This window comes from Bos indicus, chromosome 26, assembly GCF_029378745.1.
Source record: "Bos indicus isolate NIAB-ARS_2022 breed Sahiwal x Tharparkar chromosome 26, NIAB-ARS_B.indTharparkar_mat_pri_1.0, whole genome shotgun sequence".
In the NCBI taxonomy this organism is placed as follows: domain Eukaryota; kingdom Metazoa; phylum Chordata; class Mammalia; order Artiodactyla; family Bovidae; genus Bos; species Bos indicus.
The window spans coordinates 33,544,217-33,569,135 of NC_091785.1; the positions used below are offsets into that span (position 1 = coordinate 33,544,217).

The 24,919-nt window shown below is 49.7% G+C and overlaps 2 protein-coding genes across 6 annotated transcripts in view; one reads left to right on the forward strand and one right to left on the reverse strand.

The window, feature by feature from the left end:
- Positions 1–4,468, forward strand: part of HABP2 (hyaluronan binding protein 2) — a 35,509-nt gene extending 31,041 nt beyond the window's left edge. Inside the window, exons 12-13 of the mRNA XM_019988626.2 lie at positions 740–885; positions 3,140–4,468. Coding sequence (XP_019844185.2) covers positions 740–885; positions 3,140–3,304 — 311 coding nt within the window. The 3' untranslated portion in view covers positions 3,305–4,468. The remainder of the gene's footprint in view (positions 1–739; positions 886–3,139) is intronic.
- Positions 3,732–24,919, reverse strand: part of NRAP (nebulin related anchoring protein) — a 75,342-nt gene continuing 54,154 nt past the window's right edge. For all 5 annotated transcript variants that reach the window (XM_019988625.2, XM_019988621.2, XM_019988622.2 and 2 more), the window contains 11 exons: positions 24,430–24,528; positions 22,178–22,282; positions 21,727–21,834; positions 20,548–20,859; positions 13,573–13,677; positions 12,686–12,784; positions 11,338–11,442; positions 7,669–7,776; positions 5,594–5,905; positions 4,513–4,644; positions 3,732–3,978 (listed from right to left, as the gene is read on the reverse strand). In XM_019988625.2, the coding sequence (XP_019844184.2) occupies positions 3,874–3,978; positions 4,513–4,644; positions 5,594–5,905; positions 7,669–7,776; positions 11,338–11,442; positions 12,686–12,784; positions 13,573–13,677; positions 20,548–20,859; positions 21,727–21,834; positions 22,178–22,282; positions 24,430–24,528 (1,590 nt within the window). In that variant the 3' untranslated portion in view covers positions 3,732–3,873. The remainder of the gene's footprint in view (positions 3,979–4,512; positions 4,645–5,593; positions 5,906–7,668; positions 7,777–11,337; positions 11,443–12,685; positions 12,785–13,572; positions 13,678–20,547; positions 20,860–21,726; positions 21,835–22,177; positions 22,283–24,429; positions 24,529–24,919) is intronic.

Sequence of the window (24,919 nt, forward strand, 5' to 3'; positions counted from 1 at the left end):
GTGGGTTGCCATTTCCCACTCCAGGGTATCTTCCTGACCATCTTTCTAGCTCTAGTTAAATCTCATCACCTTCACAGTCTCCTCTGATCTCCATATCTGTCCTTGGCCCTAGCCCCTAGCTCCTTGACTTTCACCAGGTATTGATCTTGCATCCATGGAGAATTTCCTCCTTTCCTAAGTAGATATAGTACTGACAAGATTATATTGTTATTGTTCAGTAACTAAGTCGTGTCCAGCTCTTTGCGACCCCATGGACTGCAGCATGTCAGGCTTCCCTGTCCTTCACTATCTCCCAGAGTTTGTTCAAATTCATGTCCATTGAGCAGATGATGCTATCCAACCGTCTCATCCTCTGCTGCCCTCTTTTCCTTTTGCCTTCCTCCTTTCCCAGCATCAGAGTCTTTTCCAATGAGTTGGCTGTTCCCATCAGGTGGCCAAAGTACTGGAATTTCAGCTTCAGCATCAGTCCTTCCAATGCATGTGCCCTGTAATATGGAAATTCAGGAGTAGTATCTTAAGTGTCTCTCAAATACTCAAAATAGATTTCCCTCCCTTCCAATCTTGTTCTTAATAATGGAAGGCAAAGATCATTTCAAGTAGGCTTCTCTCCCCATCTCCTAGAAAAACCCCTACTACCTGAACTTGGGGCAGGTGGCCCTCTTCTGACCACTGCTGATTTCTGGTGGGGCAGATTCCACCCTGGTCTCTACAGTGGCAACATCTTTTCTCTGCCCCTCAGGAGAAGGGTCCCGCCACCTCCTGGATGCCAAGGTCAAGCTGATCAGTAACACAATATGCAACTCCCGCCAACTCTATGACCACTCGATCGATGACAACATGATTTGTGCAGGAAACCTCCAGAAGCCTGGACAAGACTCCTGCCAGGTCAGAGACTCCACGTGGCATTTGGAGAAAGCAGGGCCTCACACAGGGGCACAGAGGGCACTTAGAGCCCCGGGCAGGGAGGAGGGGCAGAGACCCACTTGCCATTCGGTCAAGGTGGGCACATCTGTCCTCTGAGGGCTCAGCATCAATACCTAGCAGTCACTCTGCTCGCTGTTGTTGAATTTGATTCTGACCAGTCTGGTGAAGGATGTCACTGTCACCATTGTACAGATGCTTAGAGAAATTATCTTGGTCCACAGCTCCTGGGTGGAAAGTGCAGAGCAAGAACTTGCTCCTCTGTGTTAAAATGTGAAGAGGGTGTTTCTGCCCTCAGTGCTGGGCAGCTTGTCTGCAAATCCCAATAAGCAGGGGACATTTGCAAAGACCAGTGGTTAGAAAGAGAAAGATGAGGGGCCAGAGAATTCACAATATTGAGTCACCATTAGGATTTAAATGTGTGTGTGTGAAGGGGGAAGGAGATTTACCCCTAATACACTAACTGGCTGAGTGGCTCCCCTGTGGCCAGAGCCAATTTAGATCCTGCCTGACACCCACCCCCAGACAGGACTTTGGGGGGCAAGCATGGGCACCCTCAAACCTGAGCTCCTCCCTACAAAGAAACTCAACAGTGATCTGCAGCCTCGAGCCTACTTTGGGATGGGAAATCATGGTCACTCTCAGGGTCTGTGGCTCTCCTGTGACCCTCTGTCCTTTTCCAAGGAGCCGCAGGTATCTACCTACTTAAAGGAAGGGTATGAGCAGATGGGAGTGATTTTCCCTGAGTCCCTAGAAGATGGATAAGGAAACATATTGCAGGATTTTAAAAAGACAGTCAAAGGTTTGAAACCTGCTTCTGTCCTTTACTTTGTGACCTGTCAGTCACTGAATGGCTTAGTCAGCCTGGGCTTCTATATAAGTGACCTAGACTGGGTGGCTAAACAACAGACGTTTCTCACAGTCCTGGAGGCTGGAAGACTGAGATCAGGGTGCCAGCATGGTTCCAGTGGGACCCTCTCTGACTGCCAACTTCTCATCGTGTCCTCATGTGGCAGAAAGAGAGAGAGCTCTCTAGGTCCCTTCTGCATGCGTGCTTGGTCACTCAGTTGTGTCTGACTCTTTGCAACCCCAAGGACTGTAGCCCATCAGGCTTTTCTGTCCATGGGATGTCTCAAGCAAGAATACTGGAGTCGGTTGCCATTTCCTTCTCCAGGGGATCTTCCTGACCCAGGGATCAAATCTGGGCTTCCTGCGTTGCAAGTGGACTCTATACCAACTGAGCCACAAGGTTTCGACAAGGGCACTAATCCTGTGCATGGTCCCCACCCTCCCAACCTAATTACCTCCCCAAAGCCCTATCTTCTGATAAAACATTAGGCTTTAACACAGGAATTTGAGCAGGGCAGGGAGGACACATTCAATCTGCTGCCCTCAAATAATTAGCCAACATTAAGTGTCTAATCTATAAAATGGAACTAGGGTATCCATAAAATTGGGAGATTGTGGCTAAGATTGAAAGAAATAATTCATTAAATATCCTACCAGGTGTGTAAGTGGGAGCACATACGTGTGTGTGTATGTGTGTGTGTGAGCTGTCCTTCTCATTCCTGCCCTCCTCACCATCTTCCTCCTCTCCACTCTAATTGGGGGTTTAATGTGAACCATGCACTGTCCCATAAGCCTTACAAACCTTAGTCCTCACAAGAACCCTCGGGTGGGTTCTGTGGCCACCTATGGTTTACAGTGTGAGAATGGAGGCTCCACAGGCCAGCAGATGGACAGCCTGGCTTGGAGACTGGTAAATCTAAGCCCATAGACCATGCTGAACATCATGGCCATGCTGCCTCTGAACCCCATCCTTCCTGACCAGTGTGTGCCCTGCAGGCCCTGGAAGGTGCTCTATCCAAACAGGGCATCCCTCCAGCCCCTGCTAGATCCCAGGATGGAATGAGAAGTCGAGAGCCCCTTAGTAATACCTGCATCACTGAGTCACGGTGGGTTAGGAAGTCAGGGTATGACCTGGGCCTGGCCGCATGGCTTCTCTGCCAAGCCCTCTCTGACTTAGGACACAGGTTGGTATCTGCTTCTCTCCCTTCGGAGCACTGCATCATATGAGGCATAGGAAGAACCTTGTTGCCACTTTCCCCAGGGCTGGCCAACAATCCCACCCCTCACCCCCCAGCATCCCCTCACGGAAGGCAGGGGTGTCTGAGTGTATACTGAACCACAGAGTGGACCCTTGCATCTTTTCCCATAGGGCGACTCCGGAGGCCCTCTGACCTGTGAGAAGGACGGCACCTCCTACATCTATGGGATCGTGAGCTGGGGCCTGGAGTGTGGGAAGAGGCCAGGCGTCTACACCCAAGTGACCAAATTCCTAACGTGGATCAAAGCCACCATGGAGAAGGAGGCTAGCTTCTGAGGTGTCTTGTGAGGCTCACAGCCCGTCCTGTGAACACCCAGACAAGGCGAGGCCCTGTGGGCAGCAATGGACGCCCCCGGAGCCTCTGAGTACACAGGCTCTCAGCAGAGACCACTGCTGCCCAGCCCAGGGTACCAGGGACCGGCATGGCCCCCGCTTCCTCAGGCTCCCTCCTGGGAAACCCAGAAATGAGAGAATCAAGCTGAAGTGCATGACGTTTGCTTCCCTTCCAACAACCGTAGCTTCTAGAAAATCAGTGTTCACAGCCTGCCTTCACTTGGGACACTGGCAAGTGAGAGCCTTCAGACGGCTCAGCATCGGTGGGGGTCACCTTTACGTCTTTGCTCCTCAGACACTCGAGGTGCACGACAGGGCGCGCCACCCACTGCTAGGTGCTAGAGGACCAAACACAACATTCTCCACCCACTTTCAGGGAGCTGTTATTTTAATAAGGGAGGGCTAGGGCAGGGGCGCCGTTTTCACAGCTGGCTCCGACTGAAGCCATGTCTCTGGCGTGCAGATCTCCTCTCCAGCTTCTCTCCCAAGAACCAAGGGTGGACGCTGCCCACTCAGAACAGTGGGGCCTTCCTCCTTTTGACGTGCAGAATCTCGGTGGCATCTGGGTTTACAAACCCGCTCTGATCATCTCTGGGCTCCACAGCCTCCGGCCCCCCCTGCAGAAACCAAACACACCTCCCTGAGTGAAGCGGAAGCTCCCACAAGACAAGCTGTCTAAAAAGCTCGCCCTCTCCTTCCTTTCTCCCTCTTCCATCCTCCCCAAGAAAAAGGAACCTCACGGCAAGAAAAAGAAAGCAGCAGAGCCCATCTCTCATTTAGACGGGGCGCCTTTCTTCTGAACAAAGTAGGGTTCAAAACCCAGACTGTGGTAGACAGTGCAGCTCTGACCCCTTCCGCGCATGTAACGAGCAAGCAGTCAGCACAGCCTGGCCTGTGTGGCCAGGATTGATGTAGCCCTGGCACGCTCGCCTCCGAAGAACTAATGGCTGTGACTTCAGAGAAAACCCCGCAGGAAGTTAACCCAGGTGTCATCCGCCTGGTCATCTCAGACCCATGAAATTAGGCACCTTGCCTGAGCTGCATTGCACGCATCTTTAGAGCCAGCTAACCTTTGGCCAAAAATAAAGTTTGAAAAGAAACAATTGAGTTCGCCTTTCCCCCGTGGCCTTGCCTGCCAGCCCGCTACTTACGTAAGCCCCTTGGAGACCCAGGCCCCTCGCGTTGGCCAATTCTGCAGCCCGCCGAGCCATTTCCACTTTGTAGGAGCCAGGAGGTGTCCAGCCAATACCTCTGGTCAGGTTCAAGTCTGATTTGTACTTGACCTTGGGGGAACGAGGGAGGCAAGAGGAATAGGTCAGCAGGGCCTAGAGTGGAGAGGCTTAGAAAGGCTGCCCTGGGGACTATGTTGTTAGTGAAAGCAGGACGTGGGAGCCAAGCCGCCTTACGCAGGAGCTCCTTGGCACTGCGGATGCGCTGTGCTGGGGGTCAGGCCAGCATAGCGCTGTCCTCTGCACTGCTCTACTCAAGGGGGCTGCAGTGAGGGTTCAAGGCCGAGCTCCTATCTAGACCTGCTCTGTAACCTTAAGGAAGTCATTTCCCATTTAGGGGCTTCAGTCGCCTCTCAGAGATAAAGGGCCCAGGCTGCTGACTACTAAGATCCCTTGGAAAGAGCGTGTACGTGCTAAGTCGCTTCAGTTATGTCTGACTCTTTGCCGGACTGTAGCCCATCAGGCTTCTCTGTCCATGGGATTTCCCAGGCAAGAATACTAGAGTGGGTTGCCATGCCCTTCTCCAGGGAATCTTCCTGACCCAGTGATCGAACCTGTGTCTCTCACATCTCCTGTACAGGCAAGCAGGTTCTTTACCACTGGCGCCACCTGGAAAGCCCTGGGAAGACTAAGGCACAACAATCAATACCTTGGGCTCTCACATTAAGCCATATGGGGCTCAGATTCCAGACCTGCTACTGATTGCCATGGGATCCTGAGTAAGTGACTTCATGGCTCTAAGCCTCCGGTTCCCATCTGTAAACCAGCTGGCTGTGAGAGCCACGAGGCACGGCATGGAAAGCATTTGGCACGGAGCCTGGCCCACAGGAAGGACTCGATACACTGGGATTCTTGTGATTTCTTCTGGCACTATCATCTCAGGTCTCCTAGGTTCTATCGCAGCCCAGCTCCTCCCTGAGGGTAACACGGGACGTGGGATTATGGACACCTCTGATGAAGAGAACCAGAGGCAGGGCCTAGGCCTGAGGGGAGGGCAGCTCACATCGCTCTGCAGCCGGTGGGCCTTCTGCGCGTGTTTCAGGCCCAGCTGCTCCGGGTCGCAGGTGGGCTGGGGCAGGGGCTGCCTGTAGTGCACGTCGCTGGCCAGCTGCTGGCTCCTCTTGGCCTGGAGGAAGCCGGGCTGGTCTGGGCGGCTGTGGAACTGGGACCGACTCTTGGCGAAGTCCTTCTTGTACTCGTTGTCACTCTGGAGTCTGCCGACGCTGAGGAAATGCTTCGTCCTCGGGTCGTCGTTGATGCTGCGGTACCCTATCTGCAGGCCCCGGTCCCGTAGGAAGGCCTCTTTGTACCGGAACTGCAGGGCAGAGGAGCAGAGAGGTGGTCATGGGCGCCCCCCTTCCCTCCAGGGCCGGCCCTCGGGATTCTCAGCAGGAAGTTCAGCAGTGGGTCAAGGGCACCGCTTTGGATTCAAGTAGGCCTGGGATCCGGGTTTCCCTCTGTTTCCTTTAGCTGTGTGGCCTCGGGTCAGTTACTGAGTCTCTCTGAGCTTTGGTCTCCCCACTTGGTAAAATGGGTGTGAAAATGGGTGCGGGAACCTCCACCCCACGGGATCTTGAGAGGATTCAGCGAGAGGGGCTGAGCTTCATGTCCTGCACAGGCTCACGTCCACCCAGCGGCAGGTGACGGTATTGCTGTGGTAACAGTTAATCCAACAGTTAAGGAGTGCACCCATTCTATCAGCAGCCACTCATCCTTTGATTCTTTCCAGCTTTCAGGGACCCAACTCAGTGCTCCTCAAACCATATATAGTGAAAAACGGGACTGAGTCACTTTCTTTTTTAAAATTTCCAATCCATCGAAGTCCAATATGTAGTCCTTCTGCCTGTGATTGCATGTGTGTGAAATCACTTCAGTCGTGTCTGACTCTGTGTGACCCCATGGACTGTAGCCGCCAGGCTCCTCTGTCCATGGGATTCCCCAGGCAAAAATACTGGAGTGGGTTGCCGTGCCCTCCTCCAGAGGATCTTCCCCACCCAGGGATCAAACCGCATCTCTTATGTCTCCTGCATTGGCACTCGGGTTCTTTACCGCTAGCGCCACCTGGGAAGCCTGTGATTAGTATGTAAAAAGTACCAGGTGCATTTGATAAACCCAAACTGGCCTCTATTCTGCTCAGCCAGAGGAGTCCACCCATCTCAGGCTTGGAGGCCAGAATATCTCATTGCTAAGTGTTGCTAAATGCTTGGTTTCTATACTTGTTTCACTTTGAACCAGTGACAAGTTGTTCATGAATGATCATATATCTAGTTAGTAATGTCTTCCTATCTAGTTAGTGATGTCTTCCTCTTCGATAATAACAGCTGCCATGCTTTGTCCCCTTGCTCTGTACATGACACTGAACCATTTTGGTTACATTCCTACATCAATCCCGGGCTTCCCTGCTGGCTCAGCTGGTAGAGAATCCGCCTGCAATGCATGAGACCGCGGTTCTATCCCTGGGTTGGGAAGACCCCTGGAAAAGGGAAAAGCTATCCACTCCAGTATTCTGGCCTGGAGAATTCCATGGACTGTATAGTTCATGGAGTGGCAAAGAGTTGGATACGACTGAGCAACTTTCACTCTCTCTACATCAATCCTGTCACCAATAGAGACAAATATTAGATCTCTATTTCATAGGAGAAATTTTAGTTCAGAGGATTTAAGCAACTTGCTCAAGACCACAGAGCCAACTCCTAAGCAACTGAGGCAGGATCTGAACTCAAGTCAATCTAGGCGGGAAACCCAATCTCTTTCTATTCCATAGTGCACTTCAGCTTTGAAAAAAAAGGTCCCTTTATTGAAGGTCAACAAATCAGTCCTCTGCTAACTGATTTCTAGTTTCTGTCCACATGCATCAACATTTAAGAACGCCTCTCTTGAAGGAGAGGAAATAGGAATAAAACCTTCCCTAATTCCAAATTTCTGGCTGAGATGCTAGAAATTGAGGCCAACTTTTATTCCTTTCACTTGAAATACTTTCTCAGCTTTGGTTCCCAGTGGTCTGCCTTTCAACAGAACTGGGGAAACCAGAGTGACACCTATCAGAGACAGAGGCAGGGAGGGAACGTGAGGTCTTACATCACTGGCGATTTCCCTCGATGCCCGTGCCGTCTGGAATGGGATGGCATCCAGCCTGAAGTCGTAGCCGCCAGCCCGGGTCTGCTCCCAGGAGTGTCTGTAGACTTTCTAGTTGGGGAAACAAAGAAATGAGCGAGAGGCGAATGGGCAACTCCATGCCTCCATGTCTGCTAGTTCTCAGAGGGAGTGATTCCTATACAGGTACCCTCTGTCTTGCTGGCGCCCAGATGGCAGAGCCCATGGCCCCACGGCCACCCTGAGGACCTCCTCAGCTCTGGCCATGAAGGGCTTTGGCTCTAAACGCCCAGCCAAAGCCTGAGCATCAGGCCCTGCTCTTGTGGGTCTCGGGGTCTCGCTGATTTGCTACACCCTGTGGGTACCAGATGCCCCTGTCCTCCTCCTTCCTGTCTTTGCTTTCACTCCAGCACCTCAAGTTTGCAGCTTCCAGCTGCCAGAATGCAAAGTTAAAGAACCCTGTTTCTCCCCACATGCTGTTGGTCCTATTCCTTGGGTCCTGGTACCCTCATGTTCACGGGCTCCCCTCAATTCCTGGGGGCCCCTGGGCCACCTTGATGCCACGTCACATTATCCCTGTGAAGCGTGCTGCAGCCCCCATGCCCTCCTGGAGTCTGCACCGAGAGGAGAGCCTTCACCTGAATTAAATTGATCGTCAGGAACCTGACCGAGTTCCTGACCCCTGCATTTCACATCGTCCTCTTTTATTTCTCCGCCTTTCAAGTTGTTCTTGCACACCCTCCGGGAGTCTGTAATCACATCCTCTTAGTCCTCAGGTAGACCCACATCACCTACGGAGGCATCAAAACCGCCCGTGCCTTCATGTAGCTCATATTATTTTTTTTTTCAAGATAAGGGAATGGCTCCATGAAAGGAGTCATCTGGAGATCCCAGCGGAAGGCTGTCCTTTATTCTGTCGCAGAGAAGGGAGACAGCAGGTGAGGCGCATCGCCAGCAGATGACAAAGTGACAGCCCCAGACCGTTTCGGTCGCTCACGCATCTCAGAGCCACGGCAGGTCAGGGGGCCCTTAAGAACCTTACTTTTGTCACTTGGGAATAGAGGTCAAGGCTGAGACTCTGTTCTACAGGGGATTGGGGGGATTAAGCGGAGGAAGAGTGGCAGAGAAAAAAGCAGAGTGCCCTCATGCCACCCCACAACCGAGCCTGGAACTAGAGGGGACCACAGAAAGCTTGAGCCAAGCGTGGTGGAGCTCATTGTTTGTTAAGTCCTGCTGCTCATCATCACCTTTACCTTCATCACTTCTTCCAGTCCCAACATTACAAACCAGAAGCCAAATGCCTACTCTGTTGATGTACCTAGAAATAGAGAACTAATCATCGCTAAGGTCATCACCTCATTAGCAGATCACAAACAGGATCAGATTTCCTGGGTCGTCGTTGAGTTTAGCGGGGAAGGACTGAGAGGTATGTAGAAGCTGCGGCGGAATTCAGATCATGACAGACAACCAGCCCCTCTAGCACTGCGTTTCCTTGTTTTGATGGTCGTACAAATTAATTAGACTAGGAAGCAGAGTCAAAACCCTTATCGTTCCTTGGAAAGGGGTCTGTCAGCGCCTTCCTAGTGAGATTCTCCACCAGATCTGGGCTAGGAAACAACACCAATCTTTTCACAGCATCGAACTCCAAGGTCACCCTGCTTTGGTGTCAAGGCACCCCAGCCTCCGAGTCTCTGTAACTGGGGGTCAACTCAAGTGTAAGTATGGTGCAGGCGCTCAGTCCTGGCCACCTCTTTGCCACCCAATGGACTGTTGCCCCCCAGGCTCCTCTGTCCATGGGATTCTCCAGGCAAGAATACTGGAGCCGGTTGCCATTTCCTCCTCCAGGAGATCGTCCCAACCCAGGGATTGAACCCTCCCGGTCTCTTACGTCTCCTGCATTGGCAGGCGGATTCTTTACCACCGCACCGCATGGGAGTCAACTCAAGGGCAGGCCCAGATTGGGGTTCTGCCCGAGGCGCTGGCTCCCTGTCTCCCCACCCCGCTTCTCTCTGTATACTATTTGCTTGATTGTCATTGCTTCCTCCCTGAGTTTTTTTTTTTTTTAATTCTGTTGAGGTTTTTGCCTTGCCACTGGGAGTCTTTAGATTCCGCAGGCTCTTTGATTTGGAACCCTGGGCGTTCCTCTTCTTTATCACAGTGGGCACAGCTTTGCCCTCATCCTCACACATTAGAGTCATTTGATTTTTAGTTATTTCGGCTGCCTTACACATCTCAATGGCTTTCTTTGCCCAGGAAGGTCACTTTCCCTCCACATCTTCCTCACAGAGCACTTGATCCAATTGTGCGTATCCTACACGCCCCCGAAGAAGTGCTCTTTCAAAAGAGGTTCATGAGTCCTCCATACCCGCGTGCCCTGGCGGCTAATTTCAGCTCCGGGACTCTGCAGACGGGCACCCCTTGTGGAAGGAAGGATGCCTCTGCCACCAGCCCGGGGTGGCTGTCCTCCTTAAGTCGGGCCCCCGAAGGACTGGCACTTCTATCCCAGTGTCCAGGGCAATGGGCCTCCAGGAGCTCCTCACATGGAGGCCTGGCCTTCCCCTATCCTTGAAGCATTAATGAGATGGATGTTTTGTCCGAGCTCTGCTGAGGGGGAGGTCCCGCTTCCCCAGATGGAGGTCAGCCCACCAGAGCCGCTGTTCTAAAATTATCACCTGCGCATCCCTCAAAAGCATCAAATGGTCATAATAACTCATATTTACAAAGCAGCAGCACATTCACCGTGTGGGATCCCACAGGGCTTTACAAACGCAACAAACTAACACACACGCTAACTAGAAGGCGCCTCTTGCCAACCCCTGTGAGGCGGCTACCTCTGGGGTGAGCAGCAGCAGCTGTTGATCTGCACGGAGCCCCAGGACACAATGGCCGGGCCAGGGCGGGAAGAATGGCCGGACTCTGGGAGGCCCCGCGCGGCCCCAGGCCGACACACTCAGCCTGTGTTATTCTGATCTGACAGCGTCTTTTGATTCTGCCGCCTCGGTACCTGTTATCCCAGGATCACAGCTTTGCCGGCAGAGCGGCCGCCTATTCTATTACGACCAGGGGCCTCCGACCCCTGCCAACAACAAGCCCGGGCTGAGGAAACAGCATCTTGGAGATGCATGCAAAGGGCACACATCCAAGGGAACAGACGTGTCGGGGGCCACAGCCTCAGGCACAAAGGAGCGGACTGTGTTTGGATCCCATGGACTACAATTGCAGCGTCTTTCTAACCTGCAGAAAGCAGAGAAAGCGCCACTCGGTCTCCAAACTTACAAGGCTCTGAATGGCTAAGGAGAGGAGTCTGGGGAACAAGCAGAGCAGGCAGAGCCAGGGCACCGCTCCTCTGACTGGAGCCCAGCACCTGACTGAGGTCTTTGGAGTCATGCCCAGCACTGAGATGCTAGAGCTGACAGAACCACAGGAGTCGGCTAGCACAGCTCCATCCCCATTTTGCAGCTGGGGAGACTGAGGCCCAGCGAGAAAAGTGGCTCAAAGTTATACATGCCATTTATCCTACTCTCAGTCTAGGGTGCTTTCTGTTCCCAGCTCCCTTCCTAGGAATTCTTTCTAAAAAAAAAAAAAAAATCCCATTTGGGCACAGATCACATTACAGAAGCGGGCACACACCACATGAGCGGCCGGTTCACTTACGTCGCTCAGATTCAGGGCGTTGAGGCGGGCTCTGGTGAAATCGGGGTGGTCGGGCACCAGGGTGTACCTGTGTCGGGATTCCGCATCCCCCGACCTGTACAGGCGCTGCAGGGAAGAAGGCTCACGGTAAATGGGAAACCGCATTTGCTGCAGTCAAGGTGAAGAGGGGCTGATGCCCTTTCCTGCCCCTCCCACCCCAGGGTGCAGAAGTTATCCTGCACTCGGAGAGCATCCCTCCAGACGCCACCCAGGAAGGGAGGTGCCCGAGTGGCCAGGGTCAGGTGGTGAGGAGCTGGTTTTAAGTATTTAAAAATATTCATCAGGTTTTGCTCCAAAAGGGTCACAAACCATCATCCTGGGTTGCTGTACCTGTGTTTCACAAACAGTAAAAGATGGGTGGATATTTCAGAGAATCTTTGCAATCAGGCATTTGCTCAAGCTTTTTACTAGTAACAAGACGCCTCAATGCCTTTGTTACTAAACATTAATAAAAATAATAAAAAGACATAGCAGCTAAAAAACCTTAAGCACCTTAATATCTCTTAAGAAATTTAAAGTTTTCATAGTCTACTCTGTGTCCCAAGAAGACACAATTTTAGAAATCAAGCTTTCTCTTAATGGCTATTTTTAGGGCAGTGATCTAAAAACTGCAAATAATTTTAGGAGGTGGTTGAGTCTCATCCAGTTTTAGAGAGGAAATAAAATATTTAACATTCCAACCCTTTCCCAAATTCAGTTTGTGTTTTCAAACATGAACTGGTCAGTACCACACTTGGACTCTGTGAGCAGGGGGCAGCTTTGTCAGTGTGCAAAAATCCAATCCCTGGAGGATTTCAGAGAAGAAAATATGTAATTTCCTATTCTTCAAAATTAATACAGGAGAGAGGAAATGGGGCTAAATTATACAGTAGAAAGAAGTTCTTTATATAGCTGCTTTTTTTCCTAATTGGCTTATGTTAAGATTTAATTCCATTATCATCTATGGACAATTAAGATATATATGACCTAGTGTTTGGTAAGGGTCCATCAACAATACTTAGTATTACTATTGTGATGATTATGAGTCAAACTAGGGACATTTACTGAGGACTTACTATATTCTAAATACTTGCTAAAAGCTTCATGAAGTTTTATTTACTTCATCCTCATTTAATTCACTCCATCTTATGAAATGGTTGCTATCATTATCTTTATTTCCAGTAAGGGAACCATGGCTAGAAGACATTAGAAAACTGACCCAAGATCGCCTAGGTAAGGGACAGAAGGTTTGCACTTACATCTTAAGCACTGGCCACTGTGCAGCCCTACCCCCTATTAAGCCTGGGATGAATGAGCAGAAAACACCCACCTCATTGCAATGCATGTAGCTGTTCTTGGCATGAACTAGGTCCGGGGAGTCAACCACTGTGGTAAACTTGATGGTGTCTGGTTTTTCACGGTATTTGGTCTGTAAGAGAAAGACCAAGACTCTCAAGAAACAATCAAACACCAGGCATTTTTCCGGGTGCCGCTTTACCTTAGTACCAGATGTACCAATGACATGCTTGGGAAAGAAATCTCTCTTCTTTGTGGCCACCTCACCAGCATACAGAAGAGATTCAAGCTGCCTCTGTGATAAGGACCATTTTACAGGTATTTACATTCTTGAAAAGAGAGGCTGCAAAATGCCAAAGCTCATCACAAGAAAAGGAATTCAGTAGATGGAAGGATTCAGCCTTAGGTCGGCCCTGCCCAGACCCTATTCAAGTAGATTCTGTTATTAAGGAACTAAAGAAGGCAGTGCCATGCTCGCAAGGAGTTCCCAGGGCAAGAAACTCTGGGTCATCAACAGGGGGGGGGGGGGGAGTTCAGTTAATGTAACCATCTCTGGGCAACTTTTAACACCCTCTGAAGTCAGGTAACCCTAGGACATTGAACTGAGTAAACTCAGGAGACGGGTGGCAAATCCTCTCCTTATCTCCATGAAAATAATGGGTCAGGTTAGATCATAATTGTACATAAAACATTTGTTGGTCATCCTCTAATGATTGGAACAAGCCTTTAACTCGCCAGCAAGTGAATTCACTGGGAGCCAAATCTTGTTCTGTTTTGGGATTTGATCGCAAATAGCCCCAGAAAGAAATCGGGAGTCCAGCGCCATGGGCCCTCCCAGGCTCTCCAATCCATCTGCAAGTTCCCTCGTCAGGAGGAGATAAACGCCAGGGTGTGTTTGTGGTAGAGTCAGGTTAATGATACCTCACTGATGAGTTCTCCGGCCTTCTTTGCACTTTCTATCTGTGGGGAACTCAGCGCCAGCCATCCTGTCCCCTTCATGCCCATCAGGTCCGACTTGTAGCGCAGCTGTGGGAAGAAAAAAACACTGGCTTTTATCAGGAAAGGGTTGCAAACCATTGTGGCATCCATAAAAATGCTTCATCACAACATTTCAATATCTTCATTTGGGTGAGTTCTGCATGTTACCAAGGCAAACTATTTGAGTTTGTGCATTCTGCCCAGAATTTAGTAATGGATCACATGTAAGATACAAGCAGGTCCCACATGTAAACTGGCTGGATTCCAAGCAGAAGGTTGTGACCTATGGGAATGATCCCTTAAGAAAGATCTGAGATAGATACCCCAGCCCACACGTCAGCCTTGATTATTTGGTTTCATTCTGGCAGTGAGGCGATTGACCACCTGCCTAAACAGAAACGTTTTACACACTTTCAGCAGATCAAAGGGCTTTGAGCTCTGGATCAAACCTGCTGTGATTCAGGGCAAATCACTGCACCAAAATGTGACTCAGTTTCTCTCTGTGATACCCGAAGGTCATGACAATCCTCTGTTCTCATGAAAACACCTGAGAGTCCTGACGGGTAAAAGATATTCTGTGTGTTAGATTTGTTTTTTTCTTTGCAGTGGTGGGGAAGGGGCAGTTCTTTGCAGGACTCTCAAAACTGCAACAAACCTGGCTACAACTGGGGAATGGTGTGTAAACCGCCTTAACATTTCCATGCCTCAGTTTACCCCTCCTCATCTGGTTACTCAGGATTTGCCTACATTGCACAATAGGCTTAAACTTTATCCATTTTCCTCCTCTTAAGGACTTGGAAGATCAGAACTACAGCATCAATTCCAGGAAGAAAAGAGTAAGTGGGGTTTTAAGACAATGGGCCTGATTAGGAATCTCCTGAAATGTTTAATCTTATTACCATTCCTTGATCTGCCCACCATTACCTACATCGAGAGTCTCTGAAAAAGCTTTTCTTCCTCTCCATATGGAAATTAGGCATTTTTAAAGGAAGAAAAAGGACTCTCTAAGGAAATGTGAAATTTGGAACTAAACGAAGTTGCTGGCATTTCTCTAATTTAGATACGAGCTCTGCGGTAACGCAAAATACCCGCTCCTGAAATCAGCCTTTCGGCCTTTTTAGCTTTCTTTCATTTCAGGAATCACAGTGCTCCTCACAGCTGGCCTCAAAGAGGGTCCGTTTCTGATCTACTGTCTGCTGGCTAAGGCCCCTGTGCAAATCCCACTCTGCTTTCCAACTGCTGAAGGGGGACATCACTCGGGTTTGGGAGCACGTTTCAAAACCCCATGTCAGTGAAATTGCTTTTTATACCGCGATCTTTCAGTCTACACCAGCAAAGCTTTTGCCTTCCACTCTGATAAAGAACAGAGAAAATTGGATAAATTTCTAAGTTAGAGAGAATAATCCTACAGGGCCTCTTCACAGCCGGGCCTTGCTCCTTTCATAAGTGAGATGAAGTGGGGGCGCACGCTTTCAACTTGCCTTTTGTTGAGCTGAACAGTGCGAGCGCAGGTGAGTCAGAAGGCAAGACGCAGGTTCCCCAAAGATCTGACTGCGCCTCCGACTCGCTTATAAATGGATTGTCTATTGATATTTCTGCTCCCAGCCCCGCTTTGACTATTCACGCAGACCCTAAAAACAACACGCCTGCCCGAGACCTCACCATAAAAGAGGGGAGGAGGAGCAAGGAGGGTAGTCAAGGAGAATCGGCCCAAAGATGGTTTCCAAGAAGGATTCTAAGATAATAAGAGATCTTCTCAGGCTGCCCAGCTGTACCTTGCTTCCCCAAGTGGCAGCCTCACTACTTGCCCTTGTACATATGAAGGCCTGGATGCCACCTTCAGAGTCACACGTGAGATTCCTGTCGCCCCCCATTCTGGAGACCCAAAAGCTGTAGCTTATAACCTTTGAGCTCTAACAGGAATTACATAACCAGGAGGTGAACCCAGGAGGTGGCCAGGGGAAGGGGTATATTTGTCATATTAATAATAAGAATCACTATAACAACTATCTTGCAAAGGGTGTGGTTTGCTTCAGACTCATTTGGGGCTTCCCTGGTGGCTCAGACGGTAAAACGTCTGCCTGCAATGTGGGAGACCTGGGTTCGATTCCTGGGTGGAGAAGATCCCCTGGAGAAGGAAATGGCAACCCACTCCAGTACTCTTGCCTGGAATATTCCATGGACAGAGGAGCCTGGTAGGCTACAGTCCATGGGTCAGACACGACTGAGCAACTTTCATTTTCACTTTCATTACTTCATTCAGTCCTTGTGCCATTCTCAAAATTCCCAACTATAGAACAATCTGGGGGGTTAAATGCTCAGATTCTCAGATAAGTCACCAGCTGCTGTCCTTTGGGACCCTGTGCAGGTGGTTCTTAAGAGAACCCTCAAGAGCCAGAGCGCCTGGGTTCCTAATCTAGCCACCAGGGGGAGCCAGATAGCGCTAACTCCAGAGTCAGGAGCCCAGAGCTGGGCTTTGCCTCTTAACAAGACATATGGTCTTGAGCAAGTCATTTCCCTGGCAGCTTATGACCCTGAGCAAGTTCCTGAAAATTTATAGATGTGTTAGTTACCACAGCTGTAAAAATGGAAGTACTTACAGTACCTACCTAGATACTACATGAGATCGTTCATGCAAAATATTTAAATAAATGCCTAGCCTGAGATAAACACTCCGTACTTCTTAGGTATTGTTACTGTCATTGCTGTTATTTCTGATGGGGAAACGGAAGCCGGGGAAGCTTAAGGAGTCTCCTGAGGCCTTGCAGCCATAAAGGCTGGGGCCAAGACTGTCCCCTTGACGGTCCCTTCATGTGCTTTGCAGGATGCCTGCAGCCCTTATGTGAGCTCACAGAGAGGAGCATGGAGTGGCAGATTTGGAAAGGACCAAGAAATGCTGGGCTGGAAGAGGCAGAAGCTGGAATCAAGATTGCCGGGAGAAATATCAATCACCTCAGATATGCAGATGACACCACACTTATGGCACAAAGTAAAGAGGAACTAAAAAGCCTCTTGATGAAAGTGAAAGTGGAGAACGAAAAGGTTGGCTTAAAGCTCAACATTCAGAAAACAAAGATCATGGCATCTGGTCCCATCACTTCATGGGAAATAGATGGGGAAACAGTGGAAACAGTGTCAGACTTTATTTTTGGGGGCTCCAAAATCACTGCAGATGGTGACTGCAGCCATGAAATTAAAAGATGCTTTCTCCTTGGAAGGAAAGTTATGACCAACCTAGATAGCATATTGAAAAGCAGAGATATTACTTTGCCAACAAAGGTCCATCTAGTCAAGGCTATGGTTTTCCCAGTGGTCATGTATGGATGTGAGAGCTGGACTGTGAAGAAAGCTGAGTGCTGAGGAATTGATGCTTTTGAACTGTGGTGTTGGAGAGGACTCTTGAGAGTCCCTTGGACTGCAAGGAGATCCAACCAGTCCATTCTAAAGGAGATCAGTCCTGGGTGTCCTTTGGAAGGAATGATGCTAAAGCTGAAACTCCAGTACTTTGGCCACCTCATGCGAAGAGCTGACTCACTTGGAAAAGACTCTGATGCTGGGAGCGATTGGGGGCAGGAGGAGAAGGGGATGACAGAGGATGAGATGGCTGGATGGCATCACCGACTCGATGGACGTGAGTCTGAGTGAACTCCGGGAGTTGGTGATGGACAGGGAGGCCTGGCGTGCTGCAATTCACGGGGTCGCAAAGAGTCAGACACGACTGAGCGACTGAACTGACTGACTGAAGAGGTGACTGAACTAGCACCCCCTGGTGGTGGAGCACAGCCTGGGCGGAGCACGTGTCTCAGACGCATCCCTGAGGTAAGCACGACTTTTCCAAGACTTCAGCAGTCACAGCCTTGAGGACCCTCCTGCCAAGGGTGAGCACCGAGACCCACAGCTTGCTTTCCGGCCTGGATGGGAGAGGTAAGGAGAACGACTGATGGCTACCGGAGCTGCTGTTCCTGCCCGGAACTCTGCTGAATTGCATGAGCTCACAAGAAGCCTTTGTTTCCTTTTCACTGGAACATAACCACGTGGAATTGGATTTTCAGTGATGACTGCAAGAGAACAAGCCTCCAGACCAGATGGACATTCTGGGGGTCTGCTGTTCACAGGATCTTGGAGCCCAAGACCACCCAGTTTAACAAACCTGAAGTTTCAAAACAACGCATGAAGCCCAACATGGTCATTCTTAAATCAGGCAATAAATTCTCAGCACAAAACATATTGCATTTGGTAAAGTGTAAGTCTATGATTGCCAACAAGTGTTTCTTGGGAAGGACTCTCTTTTTTTCTTGTTGTTCTTATTTGTGTGTGTGTGTGTGTTAAAATATCCTTTCTTTTCAGAAGTAACAGTGATATAAATGGTAGCTTGAGGTAAGAGTTGGTTTTTGGTCTTTTTCCTTACATAGTAAAATAGTCTGATACTATGATGATGTCAGCATTTAAAAAAACATTTATCTATGAATCCTGAAATCTGAGATCACCAATAAACCAAACATCTTTGCTTTTCTAGAAACATCAAGGCCTAGAAAGCCAAGTGGCTGCTGACGGACGAAGCTGGGCTTCTAGCCGAGCCCCTAATCTTCCCACAGTGGCCTGTCCTGTCCCAGGAGGTTTATTTTCTCCCCGGAAGAGGCCACCGACAGAAGGGTCCTGGGCTGTACTCTGAGTCAAACTAAGAACCTCTTCTTAGGGGCCTCAGGGTGGGTCCTGGGCTGTGCTTCAGCATATGCATGCCCTGCTCCACGCTCCCCTGGCTGGTACCCACTCAGTACTACAGTCCCAGCAAATCTTGATTCATAATTAGACGATCGCGGCATTCATTAAATCATTGCATCATTGTTGTCATAATTAATCATCAACTGGGTGTTTTCAACACTCTGCCTGTGCCACATAACTAAACTCGGAGCAGTCACTGCCCTAAGGCCCCCAGAATCAGGAGGCTTGGTGGAAAACAATCCTAACAGCTCACAGCCTCTGGCATGTTCCTATGGACCATGCACTGTGTGTGCTCAGCACAGTGCATCATATAGACAGTCCTCAACTGAGAACAGAGTTCTCAGTACAGTTTTATCCCCCAGGTGCATTGGGCAATATATGGAGACATTTCTGATTGTCACATCGAGGGTGCTGATGGCATCTTGAGGGTAGAGGCCAGGGATGCTGCAACGCACAAGACTGGCCCACACAGCAAAGCATCCAGCCCCAAGTGTCAAAGGTGCCCAAGTTTGGAAACCCCGATATGGACGACAAGGGTTCATGTGACTACAGTCTCATGAGACCTGCTCTGAAACCTCACCTTCTTCCCGGGGGAGCTGTGGGGCTGGGGGAGATAATACACATAAGCAAGCATGGTGCAGAGCCTGCCATGGGCACGTGGCCTGGAAGTGCTGACCGCGACCACATTTTCATCACCACCCTGGCCCTTCTGAAGGAGCCGAAACTTGGAGTGGCCTGGAACTGACCTCAGAGGAACTGAGTCTGGAGACGTCCACTAAGGGCGGGACTTAATGCCCCCGCATGGGACGTCCCCTCTCTGGGCCTAAGCATTCACACCTGCATCATAGGAAGCGTGACTCCCCTGCTCCAGGAGGGTGGCATGGTTGAGAGCATGGGTTCTGGAGCCAGGCCTGCCTCAGCCCCTCCCACGTGACCTCATCTGTGCAACAGGAGGAGCAAGCAAGGCTCTCACCCCTAAGTGTTGGAGCGAGGGTGCCATACTGGTGAGCAGTCAGCTCTGGTGAACGGCAGCTCTGGGCACAACTCTCCACCTCGCCTCAGGGACATCCCCAGTGCACACAGTCGGGCCCTGGGTCTCTTTCTCTGACCCCCATCCCATCCCCTGGGGCATCCTCCTCACTCACACACTCAGGCACTCGCTTCAGTCCAGTCCCAGATATGCTGAGGCTGCTGCCACCCAGGGTCTTTGCTCAAATGTCACCTCTGCAGCGAGAGTGACCCTGTCTTTGTCATTGTTCAGTCGCGAGTCGTGTCCGACTCTTTGTGATCCCATGGACTGCAGCACGCCAGTGCTGTCCTTGTCCCTGTCCCTGTATGTCTCTATCCCCCAGAGTTTGCTCAAAATTCATATCCACTGAATCGGCGATGCCACTAACCATCTCATCCTCCTTGGACTGCAAGGAGATCAAGTCAGTCAGTCCTAAAGGAAAACAACCCTGAATATTCATCAGAAGGACTGATGCTGGAGGTGAAGCTCCAATACTTAGGCCACCTGATAGGAAGAGCTGACTCATTGGAAGAGACCATGCTGCTGGGAAAGATTGAAGGCAGGAGGAGAAGGGGGTGACAGAGGATGAGAGTGATCCTGTCCATCATTTTTTTACGTTGCACACATATGCTTACCTGGCCATCCCTGCTGGCTCAGATGGTAAAGAATCTGCCTGCAACAGGGGAGACCCAGGTTTGATCCCTGGGTCAGGAAGATGCCCTGGAGAACGGCATGGCAACCCACTCCAGTATTCTTGCTTGGTGACTTCCCATGGACAGAGGAGCCTGGTGGGCCACAGTCCATGGGGTCGCAAAGAGTCAGACGTGACCGAGCTAACACTTTCACACTTTGACACACACCCCACTTCCCTGCTCTGTCTCCATCTGACACACCACACAGCTGCATCTTCCCACAGACCGGAAGCTCCCTGACACCAGGAACTTTTGAGCTTTTTTGCTGACTGCTATATTCCAGGGCCTTGAGGGATGCCTGTGGCATGGCAGGTGCTCAGTAAATATCTGTTGGCTGAATAATCCCAACCTAGATGATACAGACCAAGCAAGTCATTGATGAGGGGTGGGGGCTGATGAAGGGACCTGAAGGGCTAAGGAAGAGGCAGAGATGTGCACCCAGGCCTGGTGGGAGGAAGAAGTCGGGGACTGATGTGTGATCCACAGACCCCCTACCTCACTCTGCAGGGCACGGGCCTTCTTGGCCCAGGCCATCCTCAGGTCCTCGGGCAGCGCTGTGAACGCGTGGCACTGTGTCCTGTAGTCAAGGTCGCTGGCCAGGGCCTGGGCCTTCCGGGCATGGACCAGTGGCACCATGTCCATGGGCAGGTGGCACTGCGCTCTGCTGCCTGCCGCCTGCCTCCTGTACTGAAGCTCGCTCTGCAGCTGGCCCACCCGCTGACAGTGCTGGAGCCGGGGGTCGTCACTCACGCTCTGGGCCCCGATCAGCCGTCCTCGCTCCTTCACAAAGTCATGTCTGTAGAGAAACTGGAAGGAGAACCAGGCGGTCAGGGGCCGGCATTTGGCCCACTGATGTTCTGGCTGTGCCTCTTCCTCGCGGTCACTAAGAAAATCACCTGTTCTTACACGAGATGGGGATGATTATAAGAAATGGCACAGTGAGGCTGGCCGGAGAGCCTGCTTCCCCCGCCCTGGGGGAGGAACAATTAAAACAGTGCTCCCTTCCTCCCATCTAATTAAAACTAGATTCTTAGAACCAAAGCAAGGGCCCGCTCCCCTTACGAGTTCTATGGCCAAAAGGAATTTATCAAAAAGGGTGAAAGAGAAAGTTGTGCTTTATCCCTTCACACTTGGCAAAACATCAAACCCAAAAGACAGGATACATTTATTTGAAGTCTACATTTTCTGCGATTTGTTTGTGGGAAAGAGAAAGTCACCTTCATGTCCCAAAGCTATGGACGCTATGAGTCAAGTGGCTGAAACACAGCTGCAAACCCTACCGCCGATGCGGGAAGCTACAGAGAGTCAAGAGGGGACTGAGCTACGGCCACATTACAATTTCTACTGCAAATTCTCTTTCTAAATCTGGGTGGAGTTAGAAAACAGACAGTTCACACATTACAGGGGGATGGTTGCCTAGATGCTACAATTAGAAATAAATTGTAATCTCCTTTCTGCTGGAGATCTTTGCCTGCATTTTGCTTCTGATTACCAGGGCCTTTCTTTCCCTCTCTCCATCAAAGAATCTCATTCATAACTAATATATTCCGCAGATGACATCCTGTTTCACATGGTGAAAGATCTGCTTTAATTCAGGGAAACCAGCCGTAGACATTGTTTTACATGAAGTTAACAGAAATCAGGCAGAATGGAAGGTCGTATCATTCAACTCACATCACTGGCTATGTCTCCAGAGACTCGAGCCGCCTGGAAGGGCAGAGCATCTATTGTTAGCTTGTAGCCTTGAGCATGGAGATTCCTCCAAGACTCCTTGTATTTTGCCTACGGTAAGAACACATGTAGATCTTAAGAAAACAAACAAAAAAATTACACGACTTCATGAACAAAGGCTACCCACTTCATTTGTCATGTAGTGTCGCAGAACAGATTTCTGACAAGCAAAAGCTTTCGACTTGGCAAAGAAAATCTCATTAGCACCCTCCCGGAAGTGGGCTCTGACACATACATATCAACACATCTGGGAAAAGGTATGTTTAACATGCATGTCGACCAGATACATGGTTGAAAGTTTCTGCGAATGCCAGTAGGGTCACTGTTAAGTCCCATCACAGACAGAGACTTGGCCTTGGAGATCATCTCAACCTCAGCGATGGGAAAGGCTTACGTCACTCAGATTGGCCGCGTTTGTTTTCGCTCGGACAAACTCGGGCAGGCCCAGGGTCATTGTGTACTGGTGTCTCGCATCTTCCCCCGCTGCTTTATAGAGGCGCTGGGCAGAAGGGGGAAAAAAAACAAACAAGAAGGTAAATGCTGTGCATTTCTGCAGGACTGGAGGTCCCTCCTTTGCAACTGGGAAATAAATACATTTGTAAAAGGCCATTCACTATGTCATGGACACACCCTCAGCTTGGGGAAGATATTTCTTTCAATAAAGGTAATCTTTCATGGGATTTCCCTGGAGGGCCAGTGTTTAAGACTTTGCCTTCCAATGCAGAGGGTGTGGGTTCAGTCCTTGGTTGGAGAGCTAGGATCCCACGTGCCTCATGGCCAAAAAACCAAAAATATAAAATTTTTAAAAAAGCAAGCAATACTGTAAGAAATTCAATAAAGATTTAAAATGATCCACATCAAAATTTTTTAAAAACTTGAAGGAAAGATAGTCCTTCATGAGTCAAATTGAGTGCTATGAAAGGAATGCGTAAAAAAATTGCAAGTTGCTTGTGACGGGGTTCAGGACATGTTACCTCCAAATAGGGTACCTTAGCGTAATGCATATTTTAAGCAAAAGGAATCTGGAAGTAGCAGGAGATGGAAGCCCTCTCTCTGACCTTCCCCCCGAAGCAGGTCACATGCCTCCTGGGGGAGCTGCCCTCCCTCTGGTGGAGGGAGAAAGGGGCATCTGATCTCTGAACCCCGAGGAAGCTGAGAGGCATCTGAACAAGCAGACCTCGCTCAGTGTCCCCCAATTTCCTAGCCTCAGCTCATCCCTTTTTGTTCTACGACACCTGCCCACGATCTTACATTCCTCATCAAACCTGGAATAAAAACGCTCAGGTTTAACAGTTCCTCCTGATCTCCATTTCCTTACGAAGACTCCTGCATCCCCTAAAGCTTGTCCTAAATAAATGTGAATGCTTTTCCCTTGTTCATCTGTCTTTTGTTACAGAGCCCCAGCCGAGAACCCAAGGTAAGTCAAAGAAAAGGTATTTTCCCCTGCCCTCTACTTTGCTCAATAATTGGGGGGGAGGGCAACACCTTTAGGAATACTGTTACAGTTCTTTCCATTGTGTGTATATATATATATATATATTTTTTTTTTTTTTTTTGCTGAGGACACGGTATAAAGACAATGTTAATATCTGGGAAATTTAGGAGCCGTTCTGCTGGTTGGAAAGGAGGTTCCCAAACCCCGTCTGCATCCTTCACTAAAGTCCCAGGATCCTCCCACGGGCAAACACACCAGTGCTCCCGTGCAGGGCCTCAGCCGGCATGAAAACACATGCTCTTGTAATTAGACATGGCCTGCGGTTGCCGAGTTCTCTGAGGCCAGACCGATCACAAAGCAGGCAAGATAGGTTCGGTGGGAATCTTAAATTGATAACGTTGCACACAGCCCTTTGGGTCTTCTTAACCCAATCTTGGGGTAAGAGTGGAAACTAATATATAAATACCCAAATCTCAACTGACTTTCAAAAGCTAGGGTCAGAAGGGAGAATCTGAAAAACTCATTTCATTCTCTGCCAAGCTCACTTGCTATTTCAAACATGTCAGAGAACCACTCCGAAGAGGTAGAGCTGGAACGATGATTTGAGGGAATTAAGAGTCTCTCCCCTGGGCCCCCTCTGCTCGAATATTACAGTGAGAATTGGGTAAGTGGTGAGCAAGAAGATGGGAAGGCAGAGAACCAAGAAAGCTGGCAGACTTCACACTGTATCAATCACCGTCCCTGGACAACCACAAATCCTCCCCATCACATCGTCGGAATGATGATGGAAGAAGGGTTAGCCAATATCTTCCCAGCTAGGACAGAAAATGACAGACCAGCACTTCTCAAACTTTCATGTGCAAAGCAAACCTGTGAGGGTCTTAAATGACCTCGTGGATTCGATGGCTCTTGGGTGGGGCCTGAGGTTCGGCATTTCTAACAAGCTCCCAGGGGATACTGATGCTGTCAGTCTGTAAATGCATTTGGGGTTGGGGTGGGGGGTGGCAAGGCCACAGGCTTTCTACTGGGCCTTTTTTCCTTCTGGAAACTATTTCAGTTTCATCTAATGATATTCCTTTCTTTCCATGCAAACATGCATGCTTTCCCCTGCTCCCCATCTCCCTCGTCCCACAAATATTCATACTTTTTTTTTTTTAAACAATCTAGCAGTTTTTTAAAAAGCCCATCCCGAAGTCATCTGAAGGTTTTACCTCGTTTGTAATCTGGTTGCTGAGTTTTGCATGAGTGAGGCTGGGTGTGTCTGTCACGGCTGTGTACTTGAGCGACTGGGGATGCTGACGATATTTACTCTGAAGTCACACACAGGAGGGAATAAGAGGACAAGGTGAGGTGCAAAACCAGAGGAAGAATCAGCTCTTTAAGCACTAGTAATAAACCCTCATTTTGCGAAGCTTGCCAGTCTATGACCCAGAATCCAGTCCACCACCTGCTCTTGTGACCTCAGAACTCAGTGAGACGAACAAACAGAGAGGAGGAGGACAGACGGAATCGGATGCTTATTAACAAGACAGGGAGAGCTAGTCCTTTGCCATGAATATGAACATGACTATTGAAATTCATGTTTTGCTCTCAAATTTCCTTTGCTCACTGAAGACCCTGGATTCCTCAGCTTTGAGGGTACACGGGAAACAATCGTTCAGCTTAAAATAACCCACATGCCTGCACACCACCCTAGGAAAT